At 42.4% G+C, this 15324-nt stretch overlaps 1 protein-coding gene across 1 annotated transcript in view; it reads left to right on the top strand.

The window, feature by feature from the left end:
• Positions 1–478: 478 nt before the first annotated feature.
• ZCCHC7 (zinc finger CCHC-type containing 7) overlaps positions 479–15324 on the top strand; it is a gene marked incomplete at its 5' end in the record, with an annotated part of 2015093 nt that continues 2000247 nt past the window's right edge. Inside the window, one exon of the mRNA XM_044059153.1 lies at positions 479–506. Coding sequence (XP_043915088.1) covers positions 479–506 — 28 coding nt within the window. The remainder of the gene's footprint in view (positions 507–15324) is intronic.

The following is a 15324-nucleotide window of genomic DNA, read 5'->3' on the forward strand; positions in this document are numbered from 1 at the left end:
GAATTGGTGCTGTCATCGCGGCCCACCTTCTTGTTCACAGGGCGATACTGAGGGAGGATCAAGACGAGCTTTAAATTACTTTTACTGAATCTTTACAGTAACGATGGGAAGTCGGTATGTTGATAATATTAATAATGAATAAAGGACTCAATTTTGCAGCTAAAAACACGCTCATATGAAATATCTCAACAACGACGCTACCTGACCAACAACTTACACTTACTTCCTTCGTTGTGTGTCTTGACCATACGTAATAGGTTAGCGTCGGTCCCTCTCTACTCGTTCCCCAGCTACCAAAACTTCCGATTTGTTGAACCTCTTGTTTGCGTAAAGAGACGCTGAACAGAAACTGTTGCCGGAACTACTCAGCTCTCCTACAGAACACCCCTAGTGTTCGGGCCTCTGTTATGGTACCGTAAGCAACAACGTGTTTTCCTGAGAGAGAGCAGACACGTACTCCTAGAATAGAATATTTTAAATCCGTGGGATTTTCTACCACAAAAGAGGTGAGGGGAGTGTTCTTTGGTATGCTATTATGCTCAAATTTAGTATGCTTATTCAATTAGTTCTTTTTTATTTCCTTGTTAAACTAATTTTTAAGTTGTTTGTGAAAATGTGCATTCTTACTTTCAGTCATGAACTACTTCAGTTCTAATGAGATTATAAAATGGATTATTAATCTTATCTTCACCTTTTTCTGTTGTATTATTTCAGTTAGAGTAATGTTACACCCATTATAAATCTATTAAGATAACACCCTTTGGTTGAGAGTGACTTAGTTCACTTATCATGTCTATCTGTTTTAGTCTGTAAAGTAGCAGAAGTAATGTGATTATACTGAAAGTAATTTCTCTAAGTTGAGTCACACTTGCTACTTTGTAAAAACATTATATGCATATTCACAAAAAGAAAGTCATTAAAATGTCTGTCTTCAGTAGCATCATCTCTTCTTCCAGCCTGCGAGACTTCTCCTCCTCATCCCATTTACTAGAAAAGGGTCAAATATCTCCTCTGTGTTATAACTCAGTTTTAAGCTTGGATATTAATATCAGTATGCTTCCCAATTCAGAACTTTACTTTTATTATTGTTGTTGTTTTTGTCTTTATTTCTTTATTCTTTTTCATTTATTTTTCTGAACCTATTAATCCAACGGGGCAAAGCCTATTTTTGGTGGAGACATGGATAACAATTACAGTAGTAGTACATAAGGAAAATTAAAAAAAGTTATTTACTCCCCTTCATAGGTAGGTACTATGCTATCGGCCCTAGGGCTTATACAAGCCTAGCCAAAAAGGTTCCCTGGCTTCGCCACCCAAGAAAATTATTTTCCTGTGCCCCTGTCGAGCAGAGCTACAGAGGTGATCCCCGGGGTGAATTTTTTGTTTCCCAGCCAATCATCAAGATTTTTCTTGAAGAGTGCTAATGAGGTGCTTTGTTTGATATATATAGGTAGTTTGTTCCAGAGTATGAGAAGTCTTTTGGACAGGAATCTATCCCTCCAGCATGTTCTGTTTATTGTGGTGACAAGGTTGAGGTCCCTAGAGTGTGTAGCTCGGAGGGATTGGGATTTCTTTAAATGGAGCATGTCCAACAGCTCTGGGTTTGACATAGCTTTGTATGTTAGGCAGAGATCGCCTCTGAGCAGGTGATATGCGGCGGAGTAAAGCTGGAGTTTTTTGAGACAGTCTACGTAGGGCATCTGTTTGAGGCCGGTAATCCTCTTTGTGAGGTATTTCTGCGGCCTTTCCAGTTGTTGTAGATGTCTTGTGAGGTACATACCAAAAGGGGTGTTGTACTCTATAATAGGTCTAATGAGTGACGAGTTGAGGGGAATAATGACCTCTTTTTTCCTGGATGAGAAACCTTTTGTGATGAGGTGTGCCACGTAGAAGGATTTCCTGACTACTGTGGCAATGTGATTATCAAAGGAGAGACTACTGTCCACCTGTGTCCCAAGGTCTCTTATCACACGGTGTTAAGTAGACTACCACCTATGTGGTAACTTATGGGTACAGAGTTTTTACCAAAGGGGATGACAATGCACTTTTTGGCATTGAGCTTGAGGCCATGGCTTTGACACCAGACATCTGTTTCAGTGAGTCCCTTTTGTAGGATGTCCACATCGTTAGGAGTTTCAATTATGGCTCCTAGCTTGCAGTCATCTGCGAACTTCATTAGCCAAAGACCTTCTGTGTTAGCCTGTACTTCAGAAAAGTAGATACCAGACAGGAGAGGACCCAGGACTGAACCCTGTGGTACACCACTTGTCACTGGTCTGAAGTCGGATTTGGAGTCTGCTACTTTCACAGTGAGCCAGTTGACAACCCATCTTGTGACATAGGGATTTATACCTAGTTTAGTGAGTTTATCTATAATTTCAGAGTGGAGGATGGTGTCAAAAGTCTTGGCAAGATCTAGATAGGCTGTGTGAACCACCTTACCCCCGTCTACTGCTTTGAAGTTGGATTTGGAGTCTGCTACTTTCACAGTTAGCCAGTTGACAACCCATCTTGTGACATAGGGATTTATACCTAGTTTAGTTCTATAATTTCAGAGTGGGGGATGGTGTCAAAAGTCTTGGCAAGATCTAGGTAGGCTGTGTGAACCTCCTTACCTCATCTACGGCTTTGGTGACTGCTTCAAAGAAGTCAATCAGGTTTAGGAGACATGATCTGCCTTTTACAAACCCAAACTGGGTGGGGTCCAGAGTTTGGAGATTACCAATGTCTTTGCTTATAAGTTCCATGATATGTTCCATGGCTTTGCAGACCAGGCTTGTTAGGCTAATGGGGCAGTAGTTCCCGGGGTCCGTGGTGGCTCCCCCTTTGTGGAGTGGGATAACCATTACTGTGCGCCATTCAGTGGGCACAAAGCCTGAGGTGAGGCTATGACTGAACATGGTGCTTAGGTGGGGTGCTAGTTCATTCTGTAGTTCATGTAGAATGCAGCCTGGGATGTTGTCAGGTCCCATGGATGCTGTGTTCTTGGTTTTGGAGAGTGTGGTTTTTACCTGTGAAGCCATGATTACAGGAACTTTGCATTCTTTCGGTATAGAGATGGGCCCTTTAGGGGGTGAAAGGGGTAAAGTTATCTGTCAGGATGTTGGCAATATCAGTTGGTTCTGTATATTTAGTGCCATTGTGCTGTAACTCAGAGCAGATCCGAGTGTTGCCATTGAGATTCTTGACATAGCTGTAGAATGCTTTGTGGTTGTTTTTAGAATCGGTGGCAAATTTGTTTTCATTACTAGCTTTGGAGGATTTTATGAGGGATCTCAGCTTCTTACTGAGGTTAACCAGGGAGTTCTTCCAGTCAAGGCATTTTACTCTCTTTTTTGCAACAGTTTCTTTCTTCTGTTGTAGAGGTTGTTTATGGCAGGGGACCACCAGATTGGATTCCTTGTATTGGAGGATAGCATCTTGGTTCTGTTAGGGGTAGCACGATCCATGCACTCATAAGAGCTTATAAAGTGCATTTGTGTAGGATTCAGCAGTTGTACCTCTCTTGTCCATCTGCATGGGTGTGAAATTTGCAACTTCTGTCTTAAAAAGCATGAAGTTGGCTTTGGAGAAATTTTTTACAGTGGTTTCCCTAAAAGGGGGTGGGGGGCAGGATGTGGATGTCTAGGCTGATTAGCTTGTGGTCAGATCTGACTGAGTAATTGACCTCTGGTGTGGAACACCGGTCACCCATGTTGGTAATGACCAGGTCTAGGATATTGCTGTCCATGGTGGGGGTGTGGATAAGTTGATTCAAGGCATTGGAATTTATGAATTCCAGAAAATGTTGAGCAAAAGAGTTGGTACATGAGTAGTTTTCCCAGTTAACGGTGGGGTAGTTGAAATCACCCATTATTAAGGTGTTGGGTTGTACCCTAATATTTTCCAGTGTATCAAGAAATGAGGAGTGGGAATCCTGGGGCATGGTGTGGGATGTGTAGCAAGTTACAATTTGGATTGCAGTTTTGCCCAGAGTTAGTTGCACTTGGATAATCTCGGATGTATTATGCTGAGCAACTAACCTGGAGGTGTGGTACCCTTAATGAATATAGACACACCTCCCACCTTTAGTGTTTCGGTCCATGTTAGGTGGCTGAAAGGTGTGGTATGAATTATAGCCTGCTAATGCAGGGGTGCTCTCTGGAGCCTTGAACCAGGTCTCTGTCACTGCACAGATGTCGATGTTCTCCATTTTAAGGAATGTCTCGAGTGAATGCATTTTGAAGTTTAGACTTCTAGCCTTGGGTAGCATTACCCTCAGATTTTGCTTGATTGTACCTGTTATGGTGGTGAATTTGTCATTTGAACCTTGCCTAAAAAGGGACTATAGGGGTGGCAAGAGCCTTCGCCAGTGTCCGGAATCCCAAGGGCGACAGGTGCAGGCCATCTCTGGCAAAGCATCGTGGTCTGTCAGTCATATCATCCCAAGCAAACAGGTACTGGATTCCCTTAGAATGACACCAGATGCTTAGCCGATTGTTGAAGTCAATCATTTTGTCCTTGTACTATGGTATCATTCTGGGTGATGGCAGGATGCAACTCAGGGCTAGGGTCATACCTGCCTGGGCTACTAGATTGGAGAGCTCCTCCATGTCTCTCTTCATGTTGTCCAGGGAGGTACGTCTCCGGTCATTCACACCAACATGTACAATGACAGAGTCATATTTGTACTTGTGGAGTGACCTGAGTGCGTGCATTATGTGGCGGATCCTGGCACCCGACAAGGCAGCTGACAGTAACTTTCTCCTTGTTTAGCCTGGGGAGTGGAATTCAGTGTGCCTGACTAAAGAATCACCTATGACTAGAGTGTTGGGTACGTCGTTATGCCTTATGTAATGTGGTTGAGTGGCACACTGGGTTTGTGGGCTATGTGTCATTTGGGTTGTGTTGGGGGGGTGGAGGTTGCATGCATTTCTGGTTTGGAGGTCTTTGTTGCTGGAGTGGATTTTTATTGATAACCTCCGCGAATGTAGGTGTGTGTTTTGTGTTGCAATGTGTGTGTTTTGGTGGTGTAGGTATTGAGGAACTATCATCTCGCCATCCTTCTTGCTGGTTGGGTTCGGAGCTGATCCTCGGCTCCGACTCCACCATCTACTATAGCTCGAGAGCTTTTACTAGCTCGAGGCTTGCCCCTATCCCAACATGCCTAGCGGTAGTTACCCAGATCTCATTTATGATAACCCACCAGACTAAATAGATCCAAATTTTACTAAACTTACTTATGAGAAAGGGACCTACATATGAGTGTGTAAACATAAGCAAAGACAAAGGTAGGAAGGGCTAGGTCTAACCAACTGGTAAGCAAAAAGGGAACTCAGCCAGTGTAGCCAAACAAAAGGAAGAAAACTCCTTTTGATCCTCCAGGAGGGGGAAGGAGGGTGGGACGCAAGAAGGAAGGTGAAATGAAGGACAGCAAACATGGAACGTTATGGTGAGTACATGACGTCTTTGTTATGTTGTCCCATCTCACCTCCTTCTTGCTGGTTGGGACAGCGTCCCCAGTACCCATATCTTGGGTGGCTCACTGGAAAAGACTCTTCAGGACCATGGAACCAAAGGATCTAATGAGAGATAAAGGTTTGGGGATTAGCCCATGTAGCTGCCGCACAGATTGAATCTAAAGGCAGTTTGGCTTGAAAGGCAATAGAAGTAGCCAAGGCCCTAGTTGAGTGTCCTTTAATTTTTCCTGGAAGTTCTCTGTTCCACAAAGCATAAACATAGATGATGGTGTCTGAAAGCCACTTTGATAAGGTCACTTTAGAGACTGGACAACCTTTCCTGTTGTCTGCAAAGGATATAAACAATTGGTCAGATTTTCTGATATCCTTAGTCCTGTGTAAATAAAAACGTAACTGTCTATGAACATCCAATTGATGGAGCTTATACTCTGCCTTGTTGCCATAATTGGGGAGGACCACAACAAAAAAATGAGGAGCAAGTCCAGAATAAAAAAATAGAACCCAAATGTTGGACAAGAAGGAAGGAAAACCAAACTGCTCGTGGATTTAAAAAACAAACTCCTGGCTTTAATAGTATTAATGCAAGCAAAAATAAGAACACACGAGTTTTCGTCTGGATACAAATCAGACTTTTTCAGATACATCTATGTTGGATAATTAACCAGTATATATATATATATATATATATATATATATATATATATATATATATATATATATATATACATATATATACATATATATACACACTGGTTGTAAGATGTCCCTCCTATAATTAAACAATTCACTTAATAATGGCTTAGTACTGCTTTAGAAGAATGCCTTAATAGTAAATACTGTCAGTCAGTATGTTAAATAAAAGAATAAAAAATTCTATAAAATACAAGTATTAACTTGTTTAAATAAATTGTTTTGATACTGCAAAAAACATTTGATTGATAAAATGTAAGGTTAAAAACATGATTTAAAAAACAATTATAAACAAATATTATGACCAAATGCAGTTTTTACAATTTAGCTAGTCTAAGTTTTAGTAATGGTGTAAGGGAAATGCTGTCATTTAAATCTGGAGGTTTATTAGCCTCCAGGAAAAGTTGCCAATAGGCTTCTCTGTATGCCAACTTTGATTCCCAAGGTCCATCCCTGGGATCTTTTTGTACTGTTTCAATTACAAAAAGCAATAGTTTGCTTTGGGACATGACAAGGAATGTTTGTATAAGGCGTTGTGATGATTCCTGTTGCTTATACTATTCATGTCTTCATATATTCTACGCTTTAGTTACCTCTTGGTTTTACCCACGTAAAAACTTTTGCAACCATTACAACAAACCAAATAGACTAGCCCCGAACTGTACAGTTGGAATAACTGTGGGAATATAAAACTTTATTTCTCAAGGCTACTGTAACTTGTTCTTTTTGTATAATATGAGAACACTGGTTACAAGCCCCACACTTGTATGTCCCTTTCCTTTTATGTGAAAAGTCACTACCATAATTGACCTTTTCTAACAAGTTTTTGATGTTCTGTCCTTTTCTTAACACTACTTTAATGGGTTTATCCTTTAGGTTAGGTAAATCTGTAAATTCTGAACATTTTTTATATTCTTTTCTATTATATTTTTTATCAAATATGCACTGCCACTGAAATTGGTTGCAAATACTCTGTTATATCCCAGGCTATTATTGGTTGTATAGCCATGTTGATTATTACACTCTAAACTTCCACCCAAAATAGGCTTGTATTTGTCATTTCTACCCTGTGTGACTTCAGTGTAAATGTTAAATATCAAATCACTGGGATAACCACGTTCCATGAACATATGTCTCAATTTTGTACATTCCTGTTCGTAATCAACATCCATTGATGTCATGCGACTGGCCCTTACATACTGGCCTTTCACAATACCCTTCTTTTGAAAAAAAAACGGGTGTGCTCTTGAAAAATGAATATATGTATTGGAAAAAGTGTTTTTTCTGTGTATAGTAGATTTGAAACCTTCTTCAAATTTACTTAAAGATACATCCAAATAATTTACACTATCTTGGAAAATTTGATAGGCAAACTTGAAGAAATGGGTGGTTGAGTTAAGATATCGAATAAACCCTTCAAAAAGTTGTGTACCCCCCACCCAAAAAATGCAGATGTCGTCCAAAAATCTGGTATATAAATTCCAATATTTCTGCTATGTACTATTGTACACAAACGTCTCTTCCCAGACTGATACGACCATATCTGCAAAGGTGGGGGCACAACTGGCCCCCATGGCTACTCCTGTCTCTTGCCTGAAATACTGTCCTTCAAAATACATGTAGTTGTTCTTGAGAGCTAATTCGTCCAATTCCAGACATAAGAATATCTCATTTTCTGTAATATCCGGTTTGGTCCTTAGTGCTTCCTCTAACCAGGCCAATCCAATATCATGCAGAATCACTGAAAACAAGTCTGTGATGTCAACCGTAGCAAATTTCAAATGTGGAGAAAAATATTCTCTTTTTACCAAACTTAAAAATTCCCAAGAATCTTTTAGCATGTATGTTTGTCTTCCCCACAGTTTCTTGAGTTTCCAGTCCAAAAACTTGGGCAGGGGTGCAATTTTTTCACCTTCTAAGGAAACAATAGGTCTAAGGGGGGGATTGTCTACACACTTGTGAATTTTGGGTACCCCAAAAATGGATGGTACCCTAGGTGTAGTATTTACTAGATAATTGTATGTGTCAAAATCTATGACTCCCTGATCGAATAGATCCTTAAGTGCCAAATCTATTTTTTTATAAGATATATTTATTTCATTAATAGAAACGTTACTATATATACTGATGTCATTCAAAATGATGATCATTTTCCCTTCATACATTATCTTGTCCAAGAGGACAATACCACCTCCCTTATCTGGTTCCATGACTCGGAGCTGTGGGTTGGAACATAATTGTGTCAATAATTCTCTTTGTTCATGTTTCAAATTGGAATGTATCCTGTTATTAGGTATTTGTTTCCTGATTTCACTCTCAATCACATTTTCCAAGTTTTTTAATTGTGGATGAAGAGGTGGATTAAAAAGACTTTTTTCTTTGGTGTATTAGAATGTATAACAGAAGGTTGATCACCAAACATATTTTTTTAAGTTTAACCTTCTAATGAACATTTTTAAATCAAAAATTACTTGTGTCAAATTACTGTTGATCAATGGAACAAATTTGAAACCTTGAATGAATAAATCAAAGAAACTTGCAGTAACTTCTATACCACTGTAATTGAAAATATGGAATCCAGACCTGCTAACTATTTGTGTTTTCATTTACACTGTGGTAACAAATATTACTCAATGCTGGTATCTGTAGCCTCTCTGCCTCCCTCCCCCTGATGATAATCTCCCCTGTGAAAATGGTTGTAATTATAATTCTTATTCCATAACCTCTCAGATCCCAGAGGTGGACCTTGGGAATCAAAATTGACATACAGAGAAGCCTATTGGCAAATTTTACTTGAGGCTAATAAACCTCCAGGTTTAAATGACAGCCTTTCCCTTACACCATTACTAAAACTTAGATTAGCTAAGTTGTAATAACTGCATTTGGTCATAATATTTGTTTATAATTGTTTTTTAAATCATGTTTTTAACCTTACATTTTATCAATCAAATGTTTAGCAATCAAATGTTTTTTGCAGTATCAAAACAATGTATTTAAACAAGTTAATACTTGTATTTTATAGAATTTTTTATTCTTTTGTTATTTAACATACTGACAGTATTTACTATTAAGGCATTCTTCTAAAGCAGTACTAAGCCATTATTAAGTTAATTGTTTAATTATAGGTGGGACGTCTTACAACCAGTGTGTTATATATATATATATATATATATTGGCTAATTATCCAATATAGATGTATCTGAAGAAGTCTGATTTGTATCCAGACGAAAACGCTGTGTTCTTATTTTTGCTTGCGTTAATACCATTAAAGCCAGGAGTTTGTTTGTTTTTTAAATCCATGAGCAGTTTGGTTTTCCTTCCTTCCTTGTCCAGCATTGGGGTCATAATTGGGGAAGAATACTGGAAGCTGTATGGATTGATTTAAATTGTGCTCTGAACACACCTTGAGTAAGAAGGAGGGATTGATTCTGAGAGAAACTCAATCTTTGTGGAAAGTCAAGTACGGGGAATGAGTAGATAAGGCTTGTAACTCTGAAACCCTCCTAGCTGAAGTAATGGCGGTTAAGAAAAAGGTCTTCCATGCTAAAAGTTTTAGAGGACAAGAATCAGCTGGCCCAAAGGGAGGAAGAATGAGAGACTCTAAAACTAGATTTAAATCCCGGGGGGGGGGGGATTCTCTTATTGGAGATCTTAAGAGGGAAGTACCTCTTAGGAATGCTTTAAATAGTCTGTGGGACATGATGTTAGATCCCATTTCTCCTACATGGGAATTAGAAATGGCAGCTAGCTGGACTTGGATAGTAGCTGCCGCTGCTCCTCGTTCAAATGTTTCAGCAAAGAAATCCAGAATCTTAGAAATGGGGGCAGTAAAGGGATCAATGTCGTTCTTTTTTCCCCAACAAGAGAACCTCTTCCATTTACTAGCACAAAGTTTTCTTGTAGTGGGCTTTATGGGTTGAAATCAAAGTGTGTTGAACTGCCGGGGAAACATCTGGGAGCCTGGCTAAGACCGGAAGTGGAGAAATCAAGCCATCGCTTGAAGGGTGGAGAGCACCCCACTGATGCGTCAGGAGATCTGGAACTGGGCCCAGTATCCAAGGCTTCCTTTGCGGATGAGGCCAGAGGAAAGGGAACCAAATCTGTTGAGGCCAGTAAGGAGCAATGAGGATTAACTTGCAACCCAACGATTGAGCTTTCTGAAGAACCTTGGGGATCAGGGGAAATGGTGTGAAGGCATAAAGCAGTCCCGGGGGCCAGTTGTGAACCAGTGCGTCCCTGGGTGACTGTCCCAGTGGTGGGACTAGGGCAAAGTAGCTGCTGCATTTGTTATTGAGGGGAGTGCCGAAAAGATCGCAGCAGGGCTGGCACCATTTTCGAAAAATCAGCTCTGCAACTTCTGTTTCAGGGACCACTCATGAGGCATCAGAATAGCCCTGTTGAGCTTGTCAGCTATCACATTGGATTTCCCCAGAATGTGTGTTGCGACCAGAAAATGTTGGGAAGACATCACCCATTGCCATACTTGTAGAGCCTCTCGGCACAATGGGTAAGACCTGGTTCCGCCCTGTTTGTTGATGTACCATACTACCGACATATTGTCTGTCTGAATTGCTATAGTCCCTGTAGGTAGAGAGTCTCAAAGTGCTTGCAACGCCAGAAGCACCACTCTCATCTATAAGACATTGATGTGCAAGTGGTACTCGTGTTCTTGCACAGTCTGTCCCAGATAATGCCCCCCCCACCATATCTGGGAAACGTCTGTGGTTACTGTGGCTACGGATTGGGGGGCTAGAAACAGTCTGCCCATTGATACCAGAGGGGAGTGAAGCCACCATGCTAAGTCCTTCTTGCAAGACTCCATGATCCATATCTGATGTGACATTGGCAAATCCTGGAATGACCATTGAGCAAAAAGGAGCCACTGTAGAATTCTCATGTGGGAGCGTGCCATGGGGACCAGAGTAATTGTTGCAGCCATCGAACCCAAGACCTTGAGGACAAATTTTGCTTGTATTCTCTTGTTTGCCAAGAGGATTGAAACTTGACCGAATGGTTAACACTCTCGTGAGGTGAGGCAGTTTTGCTATCATGGCCCTTGTGCGTAAGTCTGCGCCTATAAATGAAATATACTGACAAGGCAACAAGGCAGACTTTTCATAGTTTATGGTGATGCCTAGTTGTGTACAGGTGTGAATAATGGAGTCCCGTGCCTCGATGAGTTGATGCTTGGTGGTGGCAGTGAGGAGCCAGTCGTCTAGATATGGAAACACCTGGAATCCTAAACGCCTCAGATGAGCCGTGACTACTGCCATACATTTGGTGAACACCCTGGGGGCTGTGGTGAGACCAAAGGGCAGAGCTCTGAACTGGTAATGACTGGTTCCCAGCTGGAAGCGTAAGTACCTCCTGGACCACCTGTCCATTTTTATATGGTAGCACGCACCCTGGAGATCAATAGAGCACATCCAGTTTTCGTGACCCAAAAAGGGAAGAATGGACTGCAGTGTTACTGTCCGGAACTTTGTTTTCTTGACTGATTTGTTGAGTTTGCTGAGATCCAAAATGGCTCCAGTCCCCTGTCTTTTTCGGAACTAAAAAGAACCTTGAGTAAGTGCCGGATTCGATTTGGTCTGCAGGGACTTCTTGGATGGCTCTTTTTTCTAGCAACCTTTGAACTTCTCGGTTTGCATGATCCCGAAGACTGGGTGGAACATCTCAGATTGCGTGTTGATTTGTTGGAGGGGGTGGTTGGGAGAAGGGAATTTTGTAACCCTTGGATATTATCGATAGTACCCATGTATCTTTCGTGGTTGTTTGCCAGGCTTTTGGGTACTGGGATAATCTTCCCCCAACTGCCTCCAGAGGTAGACAGTCGAGCCTCCTTTCAGGAGCACTGGAAAGGCCTGCCAGAGAAGGTATCTCTGTTGGCCTGATTCTGCGGACCCTCCTGCCGCGGGGTTGATGTTTTCCGTTATTTCCCCCTCTGTCCCTGGAGGAAATGTCTCCAAGTGTGTCAGGTGAAACTCCCTGGGATTTTCTGAACCACATCTTCCCGCTCTTCTGACCCTTTGGGTAAGGCCTAGAGGGGGCAGAAAAACATACTCCCATGGCAGACAGAGTTTTGCCATCTCGTTCACACCTGGTAAGAGTCTCTTTTACCTGAGGCCCGAACAGCGACGAGCCGTCAAAGAGGGTGTTGGTAAAGGGGGACATGAAGGGCTCTGCAAATTGACAAAGGCGCATCCAGGAGTGTCTGCATGAAGCAACTCCTGTGCTCGCTGCCCTACTTGCTCCATCTGCTGCGTAGGAGATCAGTCGCATGGTGGAAACTATAGATGTCAAGGTCGCAAGCTGTGAAGCCACCTTGCTCGCAGCTGCTTCAGCTGTAGGATATCTCTTAGTTCCTTTAGGAGATCCCTTTGAAGGCGTGTAAAGTGAGACAAATAATTTGTCGACCTGAGAGTAAAGGCCGCTGAAGCAAACATATGCTTCCCATACCTGTCCATCGTATGAGACTCTTTGTTTGGCCTGATGGACAGAAGTCTCCGCAAACTCTTTCTTGGTGGCTGCCGCCACCACCATAGCATCAACAGGCACACCCTTTGATAGAAAGGACCTATCCTCTGGAGCAGTTATGAATTTATTGGGCCTCCTTGGAACTGGTTCCATAGTGTCTGGGGAGCTCCAGGCCTTCAGACTCACCAAAGCCAGTAGAGGGTCGAAAGTAGGGGACACCCAAGAGGTGGAGAGTCGGGAACGAAATGCATCTAGGTACACAGACTCATCCTCAGAAGGGGCAAGGGATTTCCAGCCACCCCTCTGTCTAAGGATTTCCAGGATGTCTGAAAAAGAGACTTCCTCAGAGGGGGACTGTGGGACCCTTCTGAGTCCTCCAAGTCTGTGTCTGAAGTGAAAGACTCAGGGGAGTTCAAATGCTTCCTCTTGCATTTTCTCTTCCGAGGAACCTCCTCTGAGGAGTGTTCAGGGGAGGTTTCGGAAGAGGTGGGGTCGCCCAATGGGGCGTCCTGGTGCATGGATTCCCTACACTTGGGGGGGGGGGACCGGAGGCAGACTCAGGCACCAAAAAAAGTAGGAGCCAATGGAGCAGAGGGTGGAGTGGTCTCAGGAGACGGCATGCTCCTCATCACCTGAAAGGCACTGCGGTCCTGGCCCGAAAGCGTCCCCGACTCCAAAGAGTCCAGAGATCTCCTAACCGAGGGCGAGGACTCTGAGGCCGACGTAGGAGCAGAGTTCACCTGCGCTGAAGCCGCATGAGGGAGGGCGGGGTCAGACAAGGGCCTGATGACACCCCCCCCCCCTTGGAGCCGATGAGAGAGTATCGGCCCCCAGATCCTTCGATAGACCAAGACAACGAAGAGATTGGAGCGGTAGTTGGAACCAATAGACCAGTGGCAATCAGAGCCAACGGTTCCACCACAATGACTTCCATGCACTCTGGCTCCGAACTCAAAGGAGTTGGAGGAGGAATCAATAATGGCGCGGGTTGGGGTGTTGGCACCAATTCCTTGTGGGCTGGGCTCGATAATAATTTAGCTAATGCCTGTGTCTTGAGAAGCCTCTCCACATCATGATCTGAAAGCCTGGATGATCGAGAGGAATGAGAGGAAGATCGATGACTGCCTGCCACAGATTGCAACAGTGGGGACTGTGGAACAGACCGCAAAGGCTCCAGAGAGGGAGATCTGATTCTCTTGAGAGTCTTGACTGGCTGTGAAACCACTGATGGAACCTCTGGAGAAAGAGAGCGTTGTCAGAACCAACACTCTGATCTGACAAACTCACAGGTTTATCCTTGGATTTGGATGGCTCTGACATCGAAGCCGACGAAGATGATGGCTTAGGGGACTTTTCTTGTTTTTTTTCTGGCTGAGAACCCTCAATACCAACATCAAAGGGACTCTTCAGTAAGCCTCATAAAATCAGCATATTTGTTTCTCTCCTGCAGGACCCGAGAACTAAAAGCATGACAGATAGAACATGAGTCCTGCAGGTGTGCAGCCCCTAAGCAATAGACACAGCTTGTGTGCCCATCTGTAAGGGACATCTTCTGGCAGCACCAGTCACACTTCTTACAACCCGAAGGTTTTGACTCCTTAGGATCTTTGGACATGTTAGGAAGTAATTACAATATTACTAAAGAGAAAAAACACCAGCAACAGCAAACACCCTAAAGGAACTTAACTTTAAACCTTTTTTTTTTTTTTTTTTTTTAAGAGGAAAGGGAAAAGGGGGAAGGGGCAGAGCCTCTGAGTTAAACAGCGACTCCTCCAACCCAGGAGAGCCTGTAACTTAAACGGCTGCTCCTGTAAGGAAAAAGAAAGGGAAATGAAAGGAAAAAGCCTTTAAAAGAAGACTGGGCTAAGAGAAAGGGAACAGGGAACCCTCTAAGTCAAACTGGTTCAAGGAAAGGGTTAGGCCTGAAAGAAAAGTACTACAGCCACAACAAAAAGGCAGCAGCGGAAAGGTCACAAAGGTGCTAGACTAAGGTGAACACACTCTAAAAACTAAATTAAGAGAAATTAGCTATCTGAAAGCAAAAAAAAAATAGTCAACATGACAAGAAGAAGAAAATGCTTAGCCTGAGCCAGTACGAGCAATCTTGACACTGCAAGCATTAAACATGATCTGGGTAACTACCGCTAGGCATTTTGGGATAGGGGCTAGCCTCAAGCCAGTAAAAGCTCTCGAGCTATAGTATACGCCAGAGTCGGAGCCGACCCAACCAGCAAGAAAGAGGCGAGATGGGACAACGTAACATTGTGAAACATCTTACATTTTTAATGAGGATATATCTTATTAAATATTAGTTGAAAAGGAGAGAAGATGACAGAAAATGTTTCATTTGAATGGACAGCTGACACATTACAACATTAAATGCCAAAGTGAGAGGTGAAGTGTTAAGAAAATAAACAAAACAACAAGTTATCTCTAGTATGTACAGTATTGTTTAGGAAAAGCTGTTGAAAGAAGTAGAATAGAATGTGTATGCACGTGTGAAAGTGTTATAGTGGAAGTATAGTATGTGTTGTGCAGAGTAATCATCTAAAGAAAAGCACAGTATTTGATTGGAGAGTGAGAGATGATGTATAATATCTATCTATCTATCTATCTATCTATCTATCTATCTGACATTTGTTAACTGGGTTAGTCCAACTGGGTAAATGCCCTTTTTCAGTGGAGAACTGAGGAGAAA

Source organism: Protopterus annectens, chromosome 17.part0, assembly GCF_019279795.1.
Source record: "Protopterus annectens isolate FY-2018-M chromosome 17.part0, PAN1.0, whole genome shotgun sequence".
NCBI classification, from domain to species: domain Eukaryota; kingdom Metazoa; phylum Chordata; order Ceratodontiformes; family Protopteridae; genus Protopterus; species Protopterus annectens.